The following is a 23,463-nucleotide window of genomic DNA, read 5'->3' as shown; positions in this document are numbered from 1 at the left end:
GCTGATAGGTGATGCCCATAGCTCACTGATTACCACCAGCATCCTTTCTGCTTCCCCCAGTTGAATTTTACACTTACAAGGAGACAGTTGTATTTGTTCTCCAAGCCCTTTATATCAGTAGTACTTGTTTTGTAAATATCCCTATTTAAATACTATGTAACCCAATCAAATATGAGTTGCTGCTTCATGATGAATGAATGCTTTGGAAGGACAAAAATGAGTTACTATTAAAACAACTGCTGTTCAAGTAGGTATGAGAGAGACCAATGTAAAATGTAGGAGGTGGAACCTCATAAAATCCTAAAGGAATTATACACTTAGATTGCTTTAAATGGTTATCTTCAAGTTCTGGTTTTCACTTAAACCCAAACTGAAAGTCATGATTAATACATTATGGCTAAGATTTGTGGAAGAAATACAATAGGACTCCAATCAGCACATTCCTACTTAAAACAAAGGGCTTGGCCCTAAATGAAGAGTAAGGGAATTAAAATTAAATGCTCACAAAATATGTGTATCATTTTTATGATTCTCCATCTGAACTATTCCAGTCAGCCAATATGCCAGTTATCAGCCTCCATGGGTACATGAGCTGGCTCTTATTGAATTCCAAAATTTAAAAATATCTTGAGAATATCACACACATCACTATCTTTCGCTTTTGAACTAGCTTAACTTTTACATATTATGCAATTATGTAAATCCTCCCCCAACGCGCACACATACCATACCTGTTGAAGCCAAATTATATAAATTTTGCATGAGAGGAGATTTAGTAGCACTAAAATCATCAATCTAACCTGGAGAAATGAAGGGCTTTTTAAGCAATCAGTTCTCAATCTTGACATCAGTTTAAAGCTATAGATTATATCTTGAGCTCTTAGCATCCTAAAACTTCATTAATCTCTGTCTCAGAGGCAGCAAAGCCTTATTCATGGATTTATTTATAGTGACTATTTATGTTTCACACATTTACTTTGAATCCCACATCAAGAAGAGTGATTTGTGGTATTATTTTTGATTTTGTAATCTTTAATCTATGATAGATGTTCTATTCTAGGCTGCGAAAATGGTTCTGCACCACACAGAATTTTAGATGAAGATTATGAGATTACCTAGTTTAAAATAAAAATTTCTCTCCTGACCTACATTGGCACACTGAAGGCATTTTGTGATGCAAAAATGTGTTCTCTCTCATTATTTTTGATTAAGCCATTAAAAAAAAAATATGTACTCACCAAATATTCTTCTAATTTTTATTTATGAAAGTCTTCATAAAGACTTTCATGGAACACCTCCTATGGTGTTACATATTTTTATTTATTCAAAAATTTAATTTTGAACTTTGTGGATTGTAGGTCATTTTCTAGGTAGTGATATTGTACTGCATCTTGTTATGCAAGTTGTTATTACCGTTGAGGAAAATGAGGTGCAGGGTATATACATGATCTTTCTTACAAATGAATACCAACTTATAATTATCTCAAAGTAAAAGGCTAAAAAAGTTCTTATTGAACAAAAGTTGATTAAGAGATATCATACGCTATAGTTGAAATTCGTGATTAGACTACAATTTTTCCTATTGATTTGTTCTGGACCTTAAGCAAATTGCATTCTTTCTCTGAACATACCTCTTGGTAAGAGGAATGATTTCTCAGTTATTATACTGATAAATAAAATGATATACATCAGGAACTCGATACAGTAGCAGATGTTCAAGAAATGATGTGTACTATTATTTATTTAGGTAGTTTTTTTTTCCCCCGGCTTAATACAAACTTATAGTTAAAATACAAAATGACCTGTATCGCCAAGTCAAATGACTGAATCCTTACTTACGCTAAATTGCATCCTGCCACAGCCTTGCAACATAAAGGAGTAAAAACCAAATGCAAAGGCACCACAGCGGAAAGTCCAGTATCTTGCTGAAAGACTATACGTCCTTTTAAAGAGTTAAGATCCTAAAATTGCTCAGTGACATGGAATTATCCCCTGCCGTTTATGCCAAATAAAGACTGTGGCAAGCCACAGGAAACAGTGAAGCCCTTTTATGTAATTAGAAATCCTACTGGAAGAGAAAACATAAACTGCAGATAAATGAAAAGCAGGATCCCAGCATTTGGGAAAGCCCCTGAAATATGCAGTAGCAAGGAACACCTTCCCATTCGGTATTGTTACATTTACAAATGTAGTCAAACGTACCCCTCTTGACATGTAGGCATCAAATATTCAGCCTTTTCTGAGTTCCAAAAGATGACTAAATAGCAGTGAGCAATGAATTCAGAGAGAATGCAGGATCCTGCAGAAGACCCAGTCTGAAAGGGATCCCTGTCTTTAAAACAAAATTCTGTATGCCTGGGTAGATCTGGAAGTTCTTTTTATCGTTTTTTATCAGTAATGGGACTAGAGTGCCACAAAGCATCATTCATCATATTCCAAAAAAAAAAAAAGGGGGGGGGGAAATATTTGTGTCAGAATGTTTGAGATGACTTCTAAAGAATCTGATCCAAAGGATGTGTCATGTATTTTAATACTGCCTCTCCCAGGTATTGGGAGTCAAGTTTTGGCATGCAGTGTTTCTCTGTCTAACAATTCACTGTCTTTCACATGTCTTTTCCTAAAACAACTAATTACACTTAATGCTATTTCATTAACTTACACCCGGCAGGAAAGTGTTTTGCTTTTTTTTTTCTCTCTCTCTTTTTTCACCCTATCAGAATGTTATTCCACTGGAAAAAGGCATTTCCTTTTTATAGCAGTGCTATAAAATTTAAGGGCACAATCTCAGAGGACAGAGTGGACACGACCTGAGCTGACTGGGAGCTCTCCGCACCTACTTCCAACTCCTATCTTCAGATTTTATTTTAGAGTCTTAGATAATTGCCACTTCAATGCCTTTCCTATTATTCATGCAATGGTGGTGCGGGGTGGGGGGTAGTTTCTAACATAAACCTTGGCTTTCTTTAGCAAACCTGCTTTGGAAGTACTTAAGATAATTCATATAGTCCTTTAAGGCAACAGATGACAGCCTTAATCCGTCTTCTGAATAACTACTTGCAGTGGAGAAACACAGGAAAGGTACCAGGCAGGTATTTTCATACCAGCTTTTATTCACACTTAAACAAAAGAGGACCACGTAACTAGAGTGGAAACACCTAGGCAGATACAAGACCTTTGCCCGGGGGCACTGACACAGAGACATCCTGGTTCCGGAATTTCCTCCCTTAGTTCAGTGGGGCCTTCGCCCAGAGGCGTCGCCCTGAAAATAGCTGTGACAGGTCATTCCTTGTATATCAGTCCTTAAGATTTGTGTTTCCTTTTCCATTCATTTTAAAGATTATCAAAAGCCTATTATATTTCAGACTCTGTGCACAGACTGCCTCATTTAAGACTAAAAATGCCAGGGGTCTTTTGTACTCCACAGTGCTACATTTAGGATGTGCTTGATAGAAGTCTTCCAATTAAATCTCCTTTTCCTTGCTATGCTTCTCAGTTTTAGCTTTTTTTTTTTTTTTTTTTTTTTGTATACATTTTAGCCTTGAAAGTCTCCTTAATGACACAATTCTGAAAAATTCTTTGGAGCTGAAAAGACTGCTAATGCACTCGCAAGTAACTATGGTAATTTTCAATAGTGATGAAATTTGACTGATCAGTGAAATATAATCAGTGAAATATTGACTCCATGTGCATTTTTACCTTCTTTAAAAGAAACTGTCTTTACTTCAGAAATAACTTAAAATTTTTTTAATGTTTATTTATTTTTGAGAGAGAGAAACAGGGCACGAGCAGGGGAGGGGCAGAGAGAGGGAGACACAGAATCCGAAGCAGGCTCCAGGTTCTGAGCTGTCAGCACAGAGCCCGACCTGGGGCTCGAATTCATGAGCTGTGAGATCTTGCCCTGAGTAGGAGGCTTACCCAACGGAGTCACCCAGGAGCTCCTACTTCAAAAGTAACTTTTAAAGGAGCTATAAGTCTTGTTTGCATTTTTTAAAATTTTTTTTTAAATTTTTTTTTTTTACATTTATTTATTTTTGAGACAGAAAGAGACAGAGCATGAACGGGGGACGGTCAGAGAGAGGGAGACACAGAATCTGAAACAGGCTCCGGGCTCTGAGCTGTCAGCACAGAGGCCCGATGCTGGGCTCGAACTCACGGACCGCAAGGTCGTGACCTGAGCTGAAGCCGGACGCTCAACCGACTGAGCCACCCAGGCGCCCCTTGTTTGCATTTTAAAGGTAATTGTGTGGAGAAAGCAAAATTGAATCCTCAATATTCATCGCGACTCTCATTTATATATATATATAAAAAAAAAAAACAGGTAAATTCTCACTCAGTTCACCAACTTCTCAAAGTTTCTAAAGTATCCATGACATCATAATCAATTTTCTATTGTATTATTTCTTAATACTTAAGTGTTTTAATAAGGAAAGATGAAAATAGAAATGGGGTAGAAGTAGAATAAGAAGTAGATAAGAAAGCAAAGGTGGTGAGAGAAAATCTTACATTTGTTTTCCCTTCGTCAGTGATCTTCCCAAAGGAGTCCAGAGGCAGCCTGGCTTTACCCAGAATTAGGAAAGCCCTATTTAATATCCTCACTTCTAAGTATGTGACCTTCTCTGAGTTTTAATCTATCAAATGGTGATAATACTGCATTATGGGCGTCAGATGATATAAAAGCACCCATCAAGCCCAGTACTTCTATCTCATTTTTTTTAATGTTTTTTTTTTTTTTTTTTTTTTTTTTTTTTTGAGAGAGACAGAGACAGAATGCGAGTGGGTTAGGGGCAGAGAGAGAGGGAGACACAGGATCCAAAGTAGGCTCCAGGCTCTAAGCTGTCAGCATCCCAGAGCCCCATCTGGGGCTTGAACCGATGAACTGTGAGATCATGACCTGAGCTGAAGTCAGATGCTCAACTGACTGAGCCACCCAGGCGCCCCGCCCAGTACTTCTTTCAATATATATTTATCATTTTCTTCCGCCTAATTCAACTATTTCCAAGTTGATATCATTAAGCACTTCCTTTCCAAAATATGTCTACAATAGGGGCGCCTGGGTGGCTCAGTCGGTTAAGCATCCAACTTCAGCTCAGGTCACGATCTCAGGGTCCGTGAGTTTGAGCCCCGCGTCGGACTCTGGGCTGATGGCTCAGAGCCTGGAGACTGCTTCCGATTCTGTGTCTCCCTCTCTCTCTGCCCCTCCCCCCGTTCATGCTCTGTCTCTCTCTGTCTCAAAAATAAACGTTAAAAAAGATATATGTTTACAATATACTTGACTTTCAAAAATTAACCTCTTCAAAAGTATATAATGTTAATTGCACTTAACTTTTACTTTTGTTCTAAGAGGAAGTAAGAATTGATGCTTATATTGTATATAAAATAAGATTCATGTGATTTCAAAATAACATTAAATAAATAGCCATTATGTCATCTTAAAGAGAGAAGTAAAAATTTTAAAGCTCTAGTTGTAACATTCAAGGCATTCAAATACATCAACAGCATTACTCAAATGGAGAAATATTTGAAAACTATGAGGATAGCATTTTCTAAAAGGTATGGATCATATGGTGAATTGGTAACAACTAACCCATAAAATTAATGAACCATGATTGTTATGCTATTGGATACTACTGGACATTATACTAATATTACAACACAGTTCAGGATACATTAAGTGGCTAATCAACGTCAAGTCCTACCTATGACTCCCCAGCATTAAAAAAGGAAATGTAATATTAGCACCATGATGCAAAGCAACTGCTATAAGGGATGTTTCATCTGGCATGGAAAAATAATGGAGTTGTCCCTCAAGGTCAATTACAGAGCGTGGCACCTGGCACATACCATGCCCTCAAAATACTGAACGGAATTTGAGTATCTTATTGATCAAATGCAAACTTAGTGTTTGATAAGGACATCACTATATGAATAAAGACAAATATGATGACTTGAACTCTGTTCTCTCCTAAAATGATTGATTCTGAAGATCATTTTTAAATGCATAATTCTTCAAGGCCAAAGAAAGGAGTCAACGGTGGTAAAATTTTGGAAACTGAAAAGTAGGTAGGTGTGCAATCATTCAATTGGTGGACCAAAATTCCGCAGGGGACAATCAAGAAGCAAGACTGGCTTACACGAAAGAGCAACCAAAAAGCTCTGGGATGTACTGACATCAGTACTGATAGACGTGGGAAGGACAGGGGAGCTAAAAACAGGAAGACTGGTTGAAACTCATGAAGCTGTCAGGCACTCCAAATCTATCTTCCCACTGTGGCAGGAGACTGACTCGTTCAAATATTTTTCCCTGAACAGAATAACACTGAGGATTGATGGACTGGGGAACGCAAGTAGAGTGGGAGCTGTGATATTCTGAATATAGGGTTATGGCGGCGGTTGAGTAAATGTGTTTACACTTAATGCCGAGGCTCTCAGTCTTAATCCACTCTGCTCTCATTGCAGAGAACTGGCAGCCAGGATTATAACCCTTAGAAAAGAGATTAGGGGAATCAGGGGGCTTTCAAGGAATTGACCTGGCCAACTCACAATACAGAGAAGACTGCAGTCAGCAAGCCTATCCACACACACACAGAATGTCCAGTCAGTTTTTAAGTGGCCAACTTAAATTCTAGACTTAGCCAAGTATTCATTTAGGGTTGACGGTTAAGTGAAGGAATTTTCAGTTATTCAAGCCCACAAAATTGTATCTCTGATGTTCCTTTTTCACAGTAAATTCATTTACTCTCTTCCCAAACAGGAAGCAAAGGAGAGAAGACGACAAAAGATCCTGCAAACAAGAGATCTAAAGCAAGAAAATGACAAAGGAAATATGCAAGATAATGATGGGGGGAGTGGAGGTGGGTGGCACCCCAAGGATGACAGCTGTGTGGCAGGTCTAGAGGGAAATCAATCTAAATTGAAGTGTCCTGGATTGTTTCAGCAGAGATTTCTTCTGGTCAGTGAAATTATTAGAGAACATGAATTTGAGAGGAGATTCACACAATTTGAGGAACAGTTTGGGGATGAATAGCTGATACATACGTAGAAAGCTAAGCAGCAAATCAAAAACTAACACAACTCTAAGGAAAACAAAATAAAACAAGGCAGGAAAGGAAATGCAGTCACAGTATACTTTATGGCTCAGCGGTGAAAAATGATTACATGGCCACCATAATGTACACAATGGATTTGGATCTTGATATAATCAGGATATACTAGAGAAGCCAATGACGGGATGCTTCTGCATGTGTGGTAAATGCAGGAGGGTGAAAGAAAGAAAGCCTCGTATTCCAGAGAGGGAAGTCAGTGAAGATCATCGATAGTTCTTTAAAACCAAAGAAGCAAGAAGTAGCCACAGAAGCATGTTACATGAAGGTATAGAGGTCAATCCTAAAAGAATCAGTTAAACGAAGTGGAAGTACTTGCCTCCAAAGTACAGGAAAGTAGTATGGACAGAGGAAATTGGGGACACCTGCTTTTTTGTGACAAGTCTAAGAGAAATATTTGCCTTTTAAAAATTTGCGAGTGTAACTCGGACAAAAATTGGAATTACATGTGAAAAAATGAGGAGATTGAAACAATATTTCTTTGTGGTTGGGACTGCCTTATTTTACTAAGAATAGTGCTTTATACCACAGGATAAATGAATATCTAGTCTAGAACCACGCCTCAGTGCTGGATCTATGCCATATGTGAATTATCAGCCAAGCTTAGTGCTGAACTAGAGAAGAAGGCAGATTGTCATTGATTCTAGTTACATGGGTAAGAGATACTGACAGTTGGCAAAGCTGATAAGCCTCACTACATAGCTTAGAAAAGTCAGTACAACAAATGCAAGCATTAAAAATTGAAACCTGGGGCACCTGGGTGGCTCAGTCAGTTAAGCGTCCAACTTCGGCTCAGGTCATGATCTCACGGTCTGTGAGTTCGAGCCCCGCACCGGACTCTGTGCTGACAGCTCAGAGCCTGGAGCCTGCCTTGGATTCTGTGTCTCCCTCACTCTCTCTCTCTCTCTCTCTCTCTCTCTGCCCCTCCTCCACTTGTGCTCTGTTTCTCTCGATCTCAAAAATAAACATAAAAAAAATTTAAATTGAAATCTATCCATTTCTAATTCTATGAGAAAGTTCCACGTTTTTTGTAATCTTGAAATATAGAGAACACAGGAATATGTTAGCAATAAAATATTCATGCAGAATTTCTCAGCTGTTCAAAAAATATTCATGTTTGCTTGAATATGAAAAGTATTTCCCCAACATCTTGTAGCAAAACTCTCTGCATCTGCTCAGTTATAGTGGAGAGAGGTTTCTCACCCACAAGCTCAATGTGAGAACATCTTGTATCAGAGTCCCCAAGCATGTTTGAAGATGCAGATAACTGAGCACCACTCCAGATAAAGAGAATCATCATCTTTGATATTTGGTAATATGATTTTTAATAAATTCTTTAGACATTTAATTTTTTTAATGTTTATTTATTTTTGAGAGAGAGAGAGACAGAGAGAGATAGAGACAGCATGAGCAGGGGAGGGGTAGAGAGAGGGAGACACAGAATCCGAAGCAGGCTCCAGGCTCTGAGCTGTCAGCACAGAGACCAACGTGGGGCTTGAACTCACGAACTGTGAGATCATGACCTGAGCTGAAGTCAGACGCTCAACCGACTGAGCCACCCAGGTGCTCTTAGAAATTTATAATAATATATTTGACATCAAGTCTATACTAAGCAATTTCCAGGGTTTCTGTTTGTTTGATTGCTTGTTTGTTTTTTCCTTAAAGAGTCATAATATCTGTCTGTTCTGAACAATTGTCTCTCTTCTCCAAATCTTTCCAAACCGTTTCTATTATACTTATTCATGTAGTATATTTATATAGGGGTGTGTGTGTGTGTGTGTGTGTGTGTGTGTGTGTGTATGCATGTGTGTTGTGTGTATACATTTCTTTTCCCTCAAAGCAAGGTGAGTTCTCAGAGACCCAGGGCAATGCCATAAATTTTAAAAATTTCTCAAAATGAAATATTTCATCAAATATTCTTCAATACATGCCAGAAGACGTAACAGGAGAATGGATGGGGTATTGAAGACAAAAGTATTTATGTTATCATTTTAAATTGCAACCAACTTCTAGAGAATCATTCCATCAGGTTTAGGGTCATATGAAGTCTAAGCTTTTGAATATTTGTGGCTTGAGATATAAAATATGAATCAATCAAACTTCAAGCTTTCTTAAATTCGTATTTATAACCCCTTGTACATCAACTTAAAGTGGTTTTTCTACCTCTTACCATCCCTACAGTAGCACCAACTGACTTTTCCTTTCTAACTACAAATCATACCATCTGTGAAGTTCTTTTTTAGATAGCTAGGAATTAACTGGAACAAAAAGAATCAGTAGAAATGGAAGAGACCGTGATCTTCACATGAAAGAGAGCACTGTGCCCATGGGGTAGGAGTTGGTAGAAAAATACATTAAACAGCTCTTAGCCAAGTAAAAGCTTAGTCTTTGTGGCAACTGTATAATTTCTTTGATGTAACAAAATACTGTCATCTCTAGACTCCCTCCATAAATGTACAATCACACTGTATATTTTAATAAAAACCTAATCATTCAAAAAGTGTTTCAGACTATATACTATAGAGATACAGTATTTGAAATAACTTCTTTTATTCTGTAAATACTACAAAAAATTCTAACAATTATTTTCTCTTAATTCTCTCTTAAGGTTAATAAAAATTTATTTTAAAGGTTTAAAACCTGAATTTTTCACTCATTAAAATAAGTTTAATAGAGTAATATAGGCATGCAGTGCAACTTGCTATGAAAATTCACGATTTTTTAAAATCTTGACGTTTTAATACTGAATTTGTTTCCTATGGGATTAGGGTTACGATATTGCTGTATGTATTTTTTATTCCAGGTATGCTGTTCCCCCACCCCCCCACCCCCACCTAAGAAAATGAACTTGATACTTTGTTTGAGAATTACTTGGAATTTTTCTTAACCTGAACATAAAAGCAAATTTGGCCTTCAGTTAAGACTTTCCTTTACATGATATTAAGAGTGAAATAACCTACTGGCACATGCCAGAAAGGACGGGAAAAATATCCCCCTCCTCCTTTCTCCCTCCAACTTCAATATTCACTGAGCGGCTTTGTTCTCCGTATCCCGCATAATTAATAACTACTTTGGCAATCAGTCATGCATTCCTTAATGGCACCTCAGGCATCAAGTGTCCTTCTAAGCCTTCCCCACAGAAACCATACACCCTTCTATAGTGCACACTGGCCAGGCACTGACTTAACTCTGGACAAGTCATTTAAAAAAATCACTGTTAAGGAAAACCCATAGTTGGGGTTATAAAGTAGCTACATTACTTGCGTGCCACTCTCTAGTATTATTTCATCTCTGGGTATAACTTTACTAAAAAGAATAAAAAATACGTGATATCCAAACAACTGTCACTCATCAGTGGAAAAAGAAAACAGAAAATAAATAATAGAAAAACTTTAGAAGCAACTTAAAAGATGAGTTTCACAGACTGTTGTGAGTTAAAGGAGTCTTCACTTCATTCATCACCCCACACTCCTCTTTTCAGGCAATAAAGGAAAGAAGATAAAAATATATGGAGTCAATTAGCCCGGTAGCTATAACATCTATTTCTCTTAATCTAAACTGATCCATTTATTACATTACAAAATGAGAGCAGATGAATTGTTGAAAATATTATGTTATTACTTCTGATCAGGAAGCTTAAATTAAAAAATTCTGGAAAATACAATATTCAAAAACACTGTTTTAAAAGAAATCAATAAAGAGGATTTTAATCATCCTTCAAAGTGTTAACCAGGTTTGAAAAGAGAGAAAAAAAATCCTCAAATCTCACAACTGTTTTAAAACAGATATATAAATATAACAAACAACATTATACTCAAAAGAAATAGTTTTATATGTAAAGAATGAAACCACGAAAAATATTCATATTTGGGTTTGTATATTTTATTTCAAAATAGGTATGGGTTTTTGAAGTACTGATAAAAATATGCAATATTTTTATATTAAGGCTTATTTTCTTACAAATAAACTTTTAATAAGATCTTTTGATGCTAGAAGAAAAGATGCTATTTTTCAGCCTTTGTAGGTTTGCTAACAGTTTTAAATAATGGTGCTTATGCTACAGTACACAGAGTAAAACATACATAATCTATTATAAATTACTCCAAAATTAAACAAGAAATTTTCTTTTCTTTGTAAGAGATCCGAAATGTGCGCTGGGCTCTCAATGTGTGTGGCCTCCAAACAGAAACAAGCTTGCACTGTTTTATTTCAGTTTTGCTTCATTTCTTCCCAAACAATCTCTCACTGCTAATCTACCAGGCCTTTTTTTTTTTTTTTTTTTTTTTTAGCATGAAGGGGAAAAAAAATCAAAGACATTATTAACTCCTTATGCACAATCATAAAAGCTGAATGGATATTGTTTGGCATCAATATGCATGAATTTATTTTTCATTACTTATTAATGGGGCATAAGGGGGTATATATTTCCATAAATGATTCTCAAAAATAACACTGAAATGCTAACGTTTTAAATTTATGTAGTAAATTTATGTGGTTATGAACATAGTTTTTAATGGCAACATGTATGGCAACACTGTTTCTGAAAATTTTAACTAATGTATTAGAATTCTGCTGAGCTACATACTATCTAAAGTTGGTATAGAATCAACCAGACTTAAAGGTTAGTTAGAATCAAACATATCCATTCATGCTCCAAAAGAAGGCTGCAGAATGGTCTCCCTTACTTGTAGACTATAAAGAATATTAAAATACACTTGCTCCATAATTGTCCCAGAAAAAAAAGAACTGATTACACTCGAAGTTTTTGTTCGTGTGTGAACAGATGCAAAATATTAAGCTAATTATAAAAAAGCTGATGAGTATGATTATACACATTAATGGTTATAATGTCATAAGGAGGCACCAATTTCTTGAACTACTTGGGATGTTCCACTCCCACCAGAGAGAGAGAGAGAGAGAGAGAGAAACTAGTTCTAATATATCAGGACAAGGAGAATACCTGGTGTCATTAGTGTGATTCTTCAGTGCTCTAGCTGACAAAACAGCACTATTATACAACATTAACAGAGGTAACACATACTAAATGAGAAGTCAGTACAGCTCCAGGGGGGTTTAGACAACTCCCAGGGGAACTGGTTGAACTACCATGAGATACTAGTGAGCAGGTGCTTCAGGGTGTGCTAGGCACTCAGTAGCAAACCTCAGTTCAGGAATCTAATAGTCCACTAAGGACCTATGGTTCCTATCATTTTTATCATTAGAAAATTAAAGGAGACCATTATGGCCAGTGGCCCCCAAGGTCCTATTTTGCAAGGGTGGGTTTGCAGTCAATGAGACCAATGCCTTTGAGGAGCTGGGTGTGCTAATTATGAAGTACATCCTTGACAAAAAAGAAAAAAAAAAAAGTATTAGAGATGATCCAGGGGTTGGAGGGGCATGTGCCCTTGAGCAAATGCCACAAGAACTTTTAAGTCTGTTCTTGAAAAGGTAAACTTTCTTCCCTTAGGCTTTCATTCATTGATACACAGATAAGATTGATGGATCTTTCCAGCCTAGTAATAATATTGTGGGGAGGAGGGCCATGGAGGGAAGGATGTCATGTAGCAACACACAATGATAATTCAAAACATTCTGGAAGGCTTAACAGCAAAATCACTTGTCAACTTTTCACTAACCAAATCTCACCCTTCTGCAGGCAGTTATTGAGAACAGGAGTGTGGCTGTGTTGGGGAAGAGGCATACAAGGAACCAAGAGAAAGGATTCTATGAAATGGTAGATAAATAGCCAAAATAGATTTAAACCCAACAGAACTGAACAATCTGGCAAAATCAAAATCACCAAGTCATATTTATTAGGCAACAAGGACCATGACATCAAATTCTCTTGTTTCTTGCATTCCAATGGCTGCTGGTTTCCTGAGCATAAGACAAATTAATAGATGTCCTATGTATATTTCTACATATTTCTATGTTCTGCAGCCCAGCACAGGTCAACTTCGGTGCCATGCAAAATATGGCTCAAAGGATGTCAGGAGAATGTCAATTCCCATATTTACAGCTTATCAAACAACTTCAATAACTATTTAAAAATGCACTGAATTTAATTTCAGTGATGCACCCGGTGATACACCTTTCATCTAAAGTCTCTCAGATGCACTTTTCTGATCTTAATCACAGTAAATCTCCAATAGTAGGTCAAATTCAGGTGGCAGGGCCCTTCTGAGTCAAGAGGATGGATGGTAATTACTACAGACCCTACGATGCTTTATCTCATTTCAAGGCTCATGAACAGGATATACTCTCACAGATAAAAATACAGCTGTCAGTGAATCTTCTGTTAGTTAAGCTGGAGTGAGTGAATGGTATCATCAACTCAGCATTCAAGTATTTATTAAGAACCTCTAATGTGCCCCAGAACTGAGCACAACACTATAAATTTCCTGTGTTTTTATCTTTACGTATTTTATTTAATCCACACAACTCCGTGAGTTATACAACTAGCTAAGCCATGCAGTCATAAAATTAGAAAAATACAACCCTTGATGTTGGCATATATATATATTTTAGCTTTCATGTCTTATTCTGTAGCAGGATGATTGTTAGTTATACATATTTAAAGTAATATAATGGGAAGAAGAGAGTTTATTTAAAATATAAGTATCTTCTCAGTTTCAAGGTTTTTTTTAAATTTTTTTTAAGTTTATTTATTTTTGACAGAGACAGAATGTGAACATGAGCTGGGGAGGGGCAGAGAGAAAGAGAGGGAGACACAGAATCCAAAGCAGGCCTCAGGCTCTGAGCTGTCAGCACTGAGCCTGACACGGGGCTCGAACTCACGAGCTGCAAGATCTGCCCTGGGCCGAAGTCAGACGCTTAACCGACTGAGCCACCCAGGCGCACCAGTTTCAAGTTTTATTTTGTCACAGATTAGGGATAAATAAAACCTTTGCTGTGTTGTAACACCCATCATTACGTTTTTGAGTGAAACTTAATTGTTTCATCTTTATATATTTAAGAACACTACATATGCTACCTACACACACTGAAGATGTGGACTGTACAACTTTGTGAAAGTATAGTCCTATCTCCCTCTGCCATCTCAGACTTAAAAAATTTTAACTTCATAAATTCTCTAAAGTAAGACACTGTGAAAGTGTGTTAAACAGATTCTTAGTGGCTTTATTCAAACAAATCATCACAATATCAATAGTGGTTGTTGAAAACAGTATCGATAGATACCGAGTGGTTTTTGAAAATGCTCATTCTTGTCTACTATTAACATTCTTCATTTCTAGATAGAAGTCTTCAATTTTAATAAGTTTAAAGAAAAATACTAAATTATTAAAGTAAGAGACGTTTTGGAAATTAACTAAAAATGGTATAGACCCTATACTGGCAAAAAGTATTTCATCATGGAACAGAGGTGTGGATATCTTAAATAATCTATATAAGGTAACTGATCAAGATTCACAATTTATTTATGACATATAGTTTAGAGCTACTTCCCTTAATGTTGATTTTACACAATAAATTATTCTACTGTTACTAAATGAATAAAAGATCCTTTTCAAACTTCAGTTTGAATTTATGGTTTCTTTTACCTATATCTACAATAATATTTAAATTTATTAATCTAATCAAATCCTTAATGTTCCACAGACTTGAATTTGGGCAACCGAAAAAAGAAAGTTCTACTTAACATTACAATAAGAATATAACATATAAAGTTTAATATTGATTCCATATTTTCTAATTGGCTTCATGAACTGTTAGCCTGCCATGAGCATTGTTCTTATATCCAGTAAGAACACAGATGTTAATGCATGTAACCCACATTATGTTATGTTCCCAGAGTGCCTGCTGATTTGTTAAATCTCCTGTCAAAAGTATTGAAGATATCAATTTTTATGTTATTTTAAGTGGTGATATTATTGATTATATTTAAAACGTATACTAGGTGACATCAGCATATTTGTAAGAGTACTTCAGAATTACTATAAGTAATGTGATAAAAATAGTAAAAGCATGTTTAATATTTCTGTTGTGCAACAAATAGATATGAATGTTTGAAATAATATGTAAAGGATACAAATCGCCAGGATATAACTAAAACTATAGTAACAAAGACCAAATAGGAGTCTTACGTTCCAGTGAAAACTTCAGAACTTCTTTTTTGAAACATGAACAGCCACAAGTATTATTTAAGCAGGATAAATATTAGCATAAGTAGGATAATAGAGATGACTACTTTTTAAAGTATATTTTACTAAAACACTGATTTTAGAAAGAGCTAGTAAGTTTACTTCTCTCGATAAAAAGAAAAATATGATGTACAAAATGTTGTGTACATGTTCATAAACCACACACAAAAAAAATAAATTTTTGGCAGGTCCAGAAAAGGAAAGATGCCACCTTAATGGGGGAGAAAAAGTAAAACATCACTGAAGAATATGGAATTTTAGGGCAGTTACAGACATGAATTTAGCTAAAATGGTATTAATATCAAACAGTGCTGGCTTTCTAGGTCTGCAATGTATTCATAACAAATATATAAATGAATCTGAAAATTAGAACTGTTAGAATCCCGTGTAAGCTTCAAAATTTATCTCTTTAAAGTAAGAGTAACATTTAGCAAAATGCAAAAGAGTATCACGTAAGAAAGTTCTACAAAAATGCTAGAAAATAAAATTGTATTTTATTACTTAATATGACTCAAACTTGAAATTCAGGAAGACTTTATATAATCCAAATTTTGATGATTATCTAAATGGGAAGAGCAATAAATACACAGATTTTCCTATTTTTTTTTTTCCAAGAGAAAATGCTATGTACTTATGCAACCTCCCACAAACAATGAATAGTGAGTTGCAGGGGAGTTGGGTAGGGGGTTTCTCCTCAAAGTTGTAAAAAAACATGTTTTATTTCATTACTCTGAAAAGGTATTTAACATGGCCAATGATTAACGATTTGTAGTGATGGAATTTAAGTTATTTGTGATAACTACAATGACGTTTATGGATAAAAAAATCAACGTAGGGAAAAGGTTTTGTTTTTTGTTTTTCCTGATTCTCCCCCCCCACCTTTTTTTTTTTTCTTTTTTTAAGGTAAGCAAATAACTGACCCAATTAAATCAGGGGATCTGTAAGTGGTACTTACTGGCATGACAATGTTGTAGTGGATGCAGAACCCCGGTTCAGAAGGAAAATATTCATCAGATACAAATCTTATCCTGATTTGATTTCCTTTAGAAATCTGTTTTCCTGGCACTGTACCAGAACCACACCAGCGTCCTAAAATAGTTCCATCACTGGGTTCTTCAACCTCTACAAAATCATACCTGCAAGAGACAAAGGCAAAAGAGACATAACATCACATGATCACAGCATGATTTGTTACTTTAGCAATTCAAATTCCATGTTCATGGGTACAAGGCAGCTATCTATGGACCAGAGCCAGGAGTCCATTCCAAATTTAACTGGGTCAATATAATCAAATACTCCAAAGAAGAGGCACAATCGAAAATGCTTTCTCAATGTGGGCAAAATGACTCTTCTATTCTAAGCCCTCTAGTGCTGCTGGTGATGAACTCCAAATTCACTAAAAATAGCCATCTCCAGGCTTAAATATTTTGTAGGGAGCAACCGTATCTGACATTCAACTTATGAATTATTCAGTGTAATTTCCATTTGGACATGATAGTTTTCCTCCAATTTTAAATGCTATTCTCATCGCCCATTACTTTCCGACAGTAACGCTTTCGCCCTAGTCAGACTCCTTGGCTCCCTTTCCTCATCTCTGAGGCAAGCTTCTCTACAGCCGCATCATTATATACACACCCTTCAAATCTCACTTTGTACCAGTCTGCCTCTGTGAGACCTTTCTGGGTGTTCTCAGCTCACCGTCATCTTTCTCTTTTTGATAAACACATATGTTCAATATTCATTATATGTATGCAAGTGATCCATTTTCATAGTCTGTTAAATCCCTGAAGAAAGGAATCAGTTTTTATATACTTCTAATTTGCACTGCAATGCACACAGTATCCTAAACATAAGGAATACGTAATATTTTTCCAACAAATGTTAATTTTGGTTTGAAAGGTTTAGATCAGTGGTACTCATCCGGAGCAGTGTTGCCTCTTAAGAAACATTCCAGAAATCTTAAGAGGCATTTTGGCTTATACTGAGACCAGGGGTGGGGATAGCACCGTGACACGTGGCAGGCACAGTCCAACAATGTTCAATAATGGAAAGTCCCAGAAGTGAGTATTGGCCCCGTGTTCTCCATGCCTTTCAAACAGTTCACCGGATGTTTATGTAGGTGAAATTTTTGATGTAGTTCCTCTGAGTCTGGAAACTAATGCTGTCTCACATGTAAGCACAAATATGTTCTGCAGTTTTAGGTAAAACCAAATTTTCCAGAAATTTAACCATCAAATAAGTTGAAGAAAGTTTCTATGTTTTGGAACTCAGCAAGAATTACTATGTTGGAAAAAAACATATCATGAACAGAAACACTGCTTATACAATCTGTATTGAAATTAAACCAATTAAACATATACATATTCGTCTATATCTAGAACTGTCATATTCACAATGAATCTACTTAAAAGATGCAAATATCTACTTCCTTGCATTTTCTTCGCATACTTGTGCATATGTATTTATGATTTAAATCCATTATTTTCATAAAACTTACTTTGTTATTTTAGCTTTATATAGCACACATGCCATTATATTTATATTTCAAACAATTGTGTATATGAATAGATGATCACTTCTATGAACTTCCTTCGAGAATACTAAAGAGGACACTGCAAAAAATTTCTTAAAATGTAGGTCTGACACGGTTGAGAATCACGGGTAGGCGTTTTCAAAAATATCAATTCAGTAGATACTATACAACAAAAATAATATGTTTTGTGCAGTACTGAATTTACAGAAGAAAAAATTATTGAAAATTATATACAGAGTATGTAATGGGCCAATTCTATTTATAAATCTTCATCCTGAAGAAGTATCCAGAACTCGCTTATGACATGTAACTTAACTTGTTTCAGCCGCATTTTGCTTGGTCTTAAATTGAGGATGATGCTACTTAGCTCTCAGGGATACTTTGGGACAGGAGACGTCTGTGTACCTAAAACACCGTTGGCTCACAGCTGCCATTCAATAAAGCTGTCCTTCATCTCCATCCTGCATCCTGTACCCTCTCCTCCACATGAACTTTTAATATAACTGTGGGAGTCTGAAAGCAATAAATAAGAAAACTCAAATACAAAGGGGAGAACACCTGCTACATCACACGACAGTTCTCGGTCATCAATGACAAACGTGTAAACCGACCGGTGGAACTATTCTAGGAGTTTGGTATATATGTATGTGGTGGGACTGAAAAGTGGTGGGGTTAGGGGTTAGAGGACTTGGACAAAACAGACCTAAGTAGGGGCGCCTGGGTGGCTCAGTTGGTTAAATGTCCGACTTCAGCTCAGGTCATGATCTCGCCGTTGGGAGCTCAAGGACCACGTTGGGGGCATTGTGCTGACAGCTCAGAGCCTGGAACCTGCTTTGGATTCTGTGTCTCCCTCTCTCTGAACCTCCCCTGCTCTCTCACATGCTCTCTCTCTCTCAAAAATAAATAAACATTAAAAAAAATTAGAAAAGAACAGACCTACGTAGTTATTTCAGATTTCCTTGGTATAAAAGTTGATAACTACCATTTTATATGAAAGGATAATTTTCATATCAAGATAGTTTACATGTGAAACAAAGCTTTTTTTGTATCTGTTTGTTCTATGCTTGGGAGGTTTTCCCCTAAACCTATCTAATGTAGGTTACCACCGTTGCTAGTTTGAAGAGAGCCAGATTTGAGACCTGGTCGATCATTCTGTAAGCATTTATGAAGTGCTCACTTGGTGCACAGTGTTCTGCTAGATTCTTAGGATTCAAAGATGAAACTATAGCTTCCTTGGGCTCAGGGCCCATAAAACACTTTGGTAAGTGCTCTAAGGAGAGTACGTAGGAAATACTGTGGAAGACTGGCAGAGTAGGAGTAATTCTATACAGTGAGATTAGGGTTGGTTTGCAAAGGAACATTTGGGCTGTCAATGAGTACTGACTGAGCGGGGGTGAAAGGAGGGGAAATGGAAATGCATTGTAGCGAGAAGGACAATGTGTAAGATGCAACAGAAGAAAGAAGGGCCCAGCACGGTGGGCTGGGCATAGAAGGTGGGGAACAAAGAAGCAGATGAAGATCAAGCTGGAAGAACAGGTGTAGGTGGGAAGGCCTTTGGGTAGAATATTTTGTAGGCATAATGTAGCAAACAGGGAAGTGCGGTTTTAGTAGGCTCTGTTTCTTTTTACAAATTTAAGTCAAGATTCTAAAGAGTGGAATGGCACAGAATATCTGGATTTCCGGCTTTTTTACATATTAAATTTGAAGATCTGGTAATACTAAGTATCATTAGCCCTAGGATGAGTCCATGAAGTTCAGATCTCTGGAATTGGTGTTGGCTCCAGAAGATGAGGTGTCTTTAAATTTCCTGCCTTATCCCTAATGCCTGTGTGTCAGGAACATAGTACATACTGTATCAGTATTTGGCGGATGAAGGAATGAACACCAGGCCTTCATGCGTTCACTGCAACTGAGACTGGGACCAAGTGGAAAGACATGTTCTTTCTGTCTTTAAAGATCCCCATCTACTTTCAGGGGCGCCTGGATGGCTCAGTGGGTTGAGCGTCTGACTTTGGCTCAGGTCATGATCTCATGGTTCTTGAGTTCAAGCCGCGCATCGGGCTCTGTGCTGACAGCTCAGAGCCTGGAGCCTGCTTCGGATTCTGTGTCTCCCTCTCTCTCTGCCCCTAACCCACTCACATTATGTCTCTGTCTCTTAAACATTAAAAAAAAAAAAAAAAAAAAAAAGATCCTCATCTACTTTCGTTGTTGTTGTTGTTGTTGTTGTTGTTGTTTAAATGCCCAGATCGTCGTTCGTTCACATTATTTGCCCATGTGGGCCTAAGAGGCACAGCCATGGAGATTTCAGTGAGGGAGTAACACTGGCAGGGAATAGAATCACCACTTCTCTGAGGAATGCCAGGAAATGATAACATTACAAGTGTGGGTAGAAAGAAGAGATCCTGTAACAAACACATCCTGAAAAGGAAGAGTCAGGGAACTTGGGGAAAGCCACTATGAGGGATGCCACAGAACTGAGCAAAGAGGGAAGAGAAATATCCACCAGAAACAGAAGAGATCCACGGTGCTGACGTACCAATGCCAAAGAAAGGTCAAAGACGCTAAAAACCAAACCGTATCCCTTGGGTTTGGCAATTCCGAAGTCATTTCAATAAACTGGTTGGGCAGAACAGAAACTGTCAAAAATGTACTTCAGTCCATTTTCAAAATTATCTAATAGAAGCATTGTATGAGAAAAGATCATATGCAAGAAAACTGAAACAGTTCATGTTAACTATTTTACTATTACACACTTTTCTTCTTATTGTTCGAAAACAAACACTAGTACGTATTGATGTGATTTGTAAGTTCTGTAGAAGTATTTAAAAGGAGTTTTTAGCCACACAGAAATACCTGGATTATACATGTTAAGAACTTATTAAGGAACGATTAAAATTAAACTTGGCTTTATCTTAGATCTTGAAACAAAAATCACTGTCCTGCAAATAAGAGAAGTACATCATGACTTTCTTCATGAAGATTTTCTACTGAATTTGATGCCATTAAAAAAAAATCAATCTTTATAATCTTTATAACAATTTCTGGATTTGCAGTTAGACAGCTGGCAATTAATTCTTACATGCTCATACATGCTCACCACGTAAACGTGGTGCACACATTTACCACAGTGCTTTAAAATCTACATGGTTTTGCATTCGATGAAGGTTAATTGAAATGGACATCTAAAAAAGTACTGTTTTGTGTGTGTGTGTGTGTGTGTATAAAACAGCAGAATCGAACATATGCTACTAATTGTTTCACAGTAAACTTTTAAGATTTTTTTCACAAGTGGTGTCCTATGACAATATAATTCTATTGTTCACCCAATATTCCACCCAATTATTCCACCATCAATTTTTATGGTCATACTCGACAGCTGTTTAGCTGTGTATGGAGGTGAAAAATACCAATACCATCATTATTTACCAAGGCTTAGTTTTCTCTCTTGAAACTGTAAATCCCCTTGCTAAAGGATATGGTTACAAAAATAGCATTTTTTTTAAAACTTAAGTCATATTCAAGATCACGTAAAATAGACCAAGTGAAGATCCACCTGTAAAGTATTCCCATGCCTCATTACTGTGTGTAATCTTCAAAACAGAAAAAATGAAAGCAAAAATCACTGCCACTTGATTCTACATTTCCTTTAAATGTTTGAGAATATGGAGCACGATTGGAAAAAGACTAATGCGTTAAATCCAGTTGTCTTCCCTAATAAGTTGAAGTTTTTCTTTTTTCTGATAAAACGACATTTGCAGATGGAGTTAATTGTGGAAGTCCATTGGTTTATATACTATAGCATCACTCAAAACATCAAGTTAGAGAGAAAACAATGACAAAAGATGTTTCTAGGCCGCAGCCAAATGAAAGGGGAATGAAAAAACCAAGCAACATTTGACACATGAAAGTGAAATTACAAAACGTAATCTTCCTTAAACGCTGAAATCTACACATGCCCAGGTGACTGTTCTGGAGACACGGTAATCCTTATAATACACTCTCAGGTATTAATTTCCAACATGCACAACTGCTCACATCAGTATTTAAAGGATTTACTAAACCTATTTTATGAGCCAATCAAACATCACTTTCTCACGGCAACATGATACAGAGCACACAGCACTAAGTGGTTTATAATGATCACTCCCTTTCTCTAACATACCCCTGGGGACCCATGGAGGATTTATGTCCTTTTATGTTTAACAAACAAGTCTGGTATTGTAGACAAAATTTTCGTTCTCATGTGGGAATTCAAAAACTGTGAGGGCATGAGGACTGCTTTCCAACTCGCAAGAATTGTAAGGAGTAAACCGAAGAAATAAATTCCCTGGTAAACAGAATTGTCAGACACCCTGCTTCCTTCAACAAAAATAAACCAACCCTGCAAAATAGGCTGCTCCTCATTCAAACTCACTAAAACCCCATCAATTAAACCTACCTCATGAATTACCGAATCCGACGGTAGTATGAGACCCTGCCAACAAATACATGCGGATCTTAAAAGACCCAGCTCTGCAAGTGTCACCTGGAGCCCAAGTTTGTTGGCAAAGGTAATAAAATCAGTAAGATGCCAATTATTCCACAGTGCTTACTGGATTCTACTTCAGCTTAGCAGAATACTACTCATTTGCACAAGTTTCAGATCCCTACTTGGACACCAAAATGTCTACATACACTTTAACATACTGAAAAGAATTTTAAAATAATAATTAAATTTTATCAATTGCTTTTTATTCACAAACTCATTTGACCCTCACAAAAAAAAAAAATCACAAAAAGTTGATACTGCTACTGTGTCCATTTCCTAGATTATAAAATACAGGGCACCTAAGCTCCTAGTCAAGGTCACATAGACTAAATGCAGAGTCAAGGCTTCCTTCCATGTTGGCAGTAGAACTCTAGAACCCACGGCTAACTCCAGAACCCTTAAGTTCTAAGCCACTCTATGTACTGTATTTGAAATATGCATCCATAATTATATTTGCTTTATTTTGAGGCCTCACTGAAGAGAATTTGTGTCTTTGTTCAAATTGGCTAAATGGTGTTATTCAATGGCTAGAGAAACATTCAGGGCCATTCAAATAAAACTGATGAGTTAACTTGTTCATGTGGGCACATACATTTTCCAAGGATTTGTTTGAATCAATTTGGTAATACAACAGTCCCCCTCATCTGCAGGGGATATGTTCCAAGATCATCAGTGGGTGCCTGAAACCTCAAACGGTATCAAACTCCGTATTTACTGTTTATTCCTACACATACATACCACCAATGACAAAGCTTAATTTATAACTTAGCATGGTAAGAGATTTAAAACCACAGCTAATAGTAAAATAGAATAATTATATCAATATATCATAATAAAAGTTATGTGAATGTGGTCTCTCTCTCTCTCTCTTTCTCTCTCTCTCTATCTCTCAAAATATCTTATTGCACGGTACTCACCTGTTTTCCTCTTGTGATGATGTGAGATGATAAAATGCCTACGTGACGAGCCGAAGTAAGGTAAATGACATAGACACTATGAAGCTGTGTTAAGTACTATTGACCTTCTGATGATATAGCACAAAGAGGATGATCTGCGATCAGACCTCAAATGACCACAAGTAACTGAAACAGTGGATGAGGAAGGTACTACTGTATTTATTTTTAGCTACTCTAAATTCTC

The 23,463-nt window shown here is 36.7% G+C and overlaps 1 protein-coding gene across 1 annotated transcript in view; it reads right to left on the bottom strand.

The window, feature by feature from the left end:
* The window catches only part of PDGFC (platelet derived growth factor C), a 205,942-nt gene that overhangs the window by 39,659 nt on the left and 142,820 nt on the right, over positions 1 to 23,463 (bottom strand). Inside the window, exon 3 of the mRNA XM_040471625.1 lies at positions 16,218 to 16,398. Within this exon, the coding sequence (XP_040327559.1) occupies positions 16,218 to 16,398 (181 nt within the window). The remainder of the gene's footprint in view (positions 1 to 16,217; positions 16,399 to 23,463) is intronic.

The sequence above is a fragment of the Herpailurus yagouaroundi genome, unplaced genomic scaffold (assembly GCF_014898765.1).
Source record: "Herpailurus yagouaroundi ecotype Mexico unplaced genomic scaffold, PumYag 28, whole genome shotgun sequence".
Classification (NCBI taxonomy): Eukaryota; Metazoa; Chordata; class Mammalia; order Carnivora; family Felidae; genus Herpailurus; species Herpailurus yagouaroundi.
The sequence above is the reverse complement of the archived record's forward strand: the minus strand, read 5'-3'. Positions and strand labels throughout refer to the sequence as shown.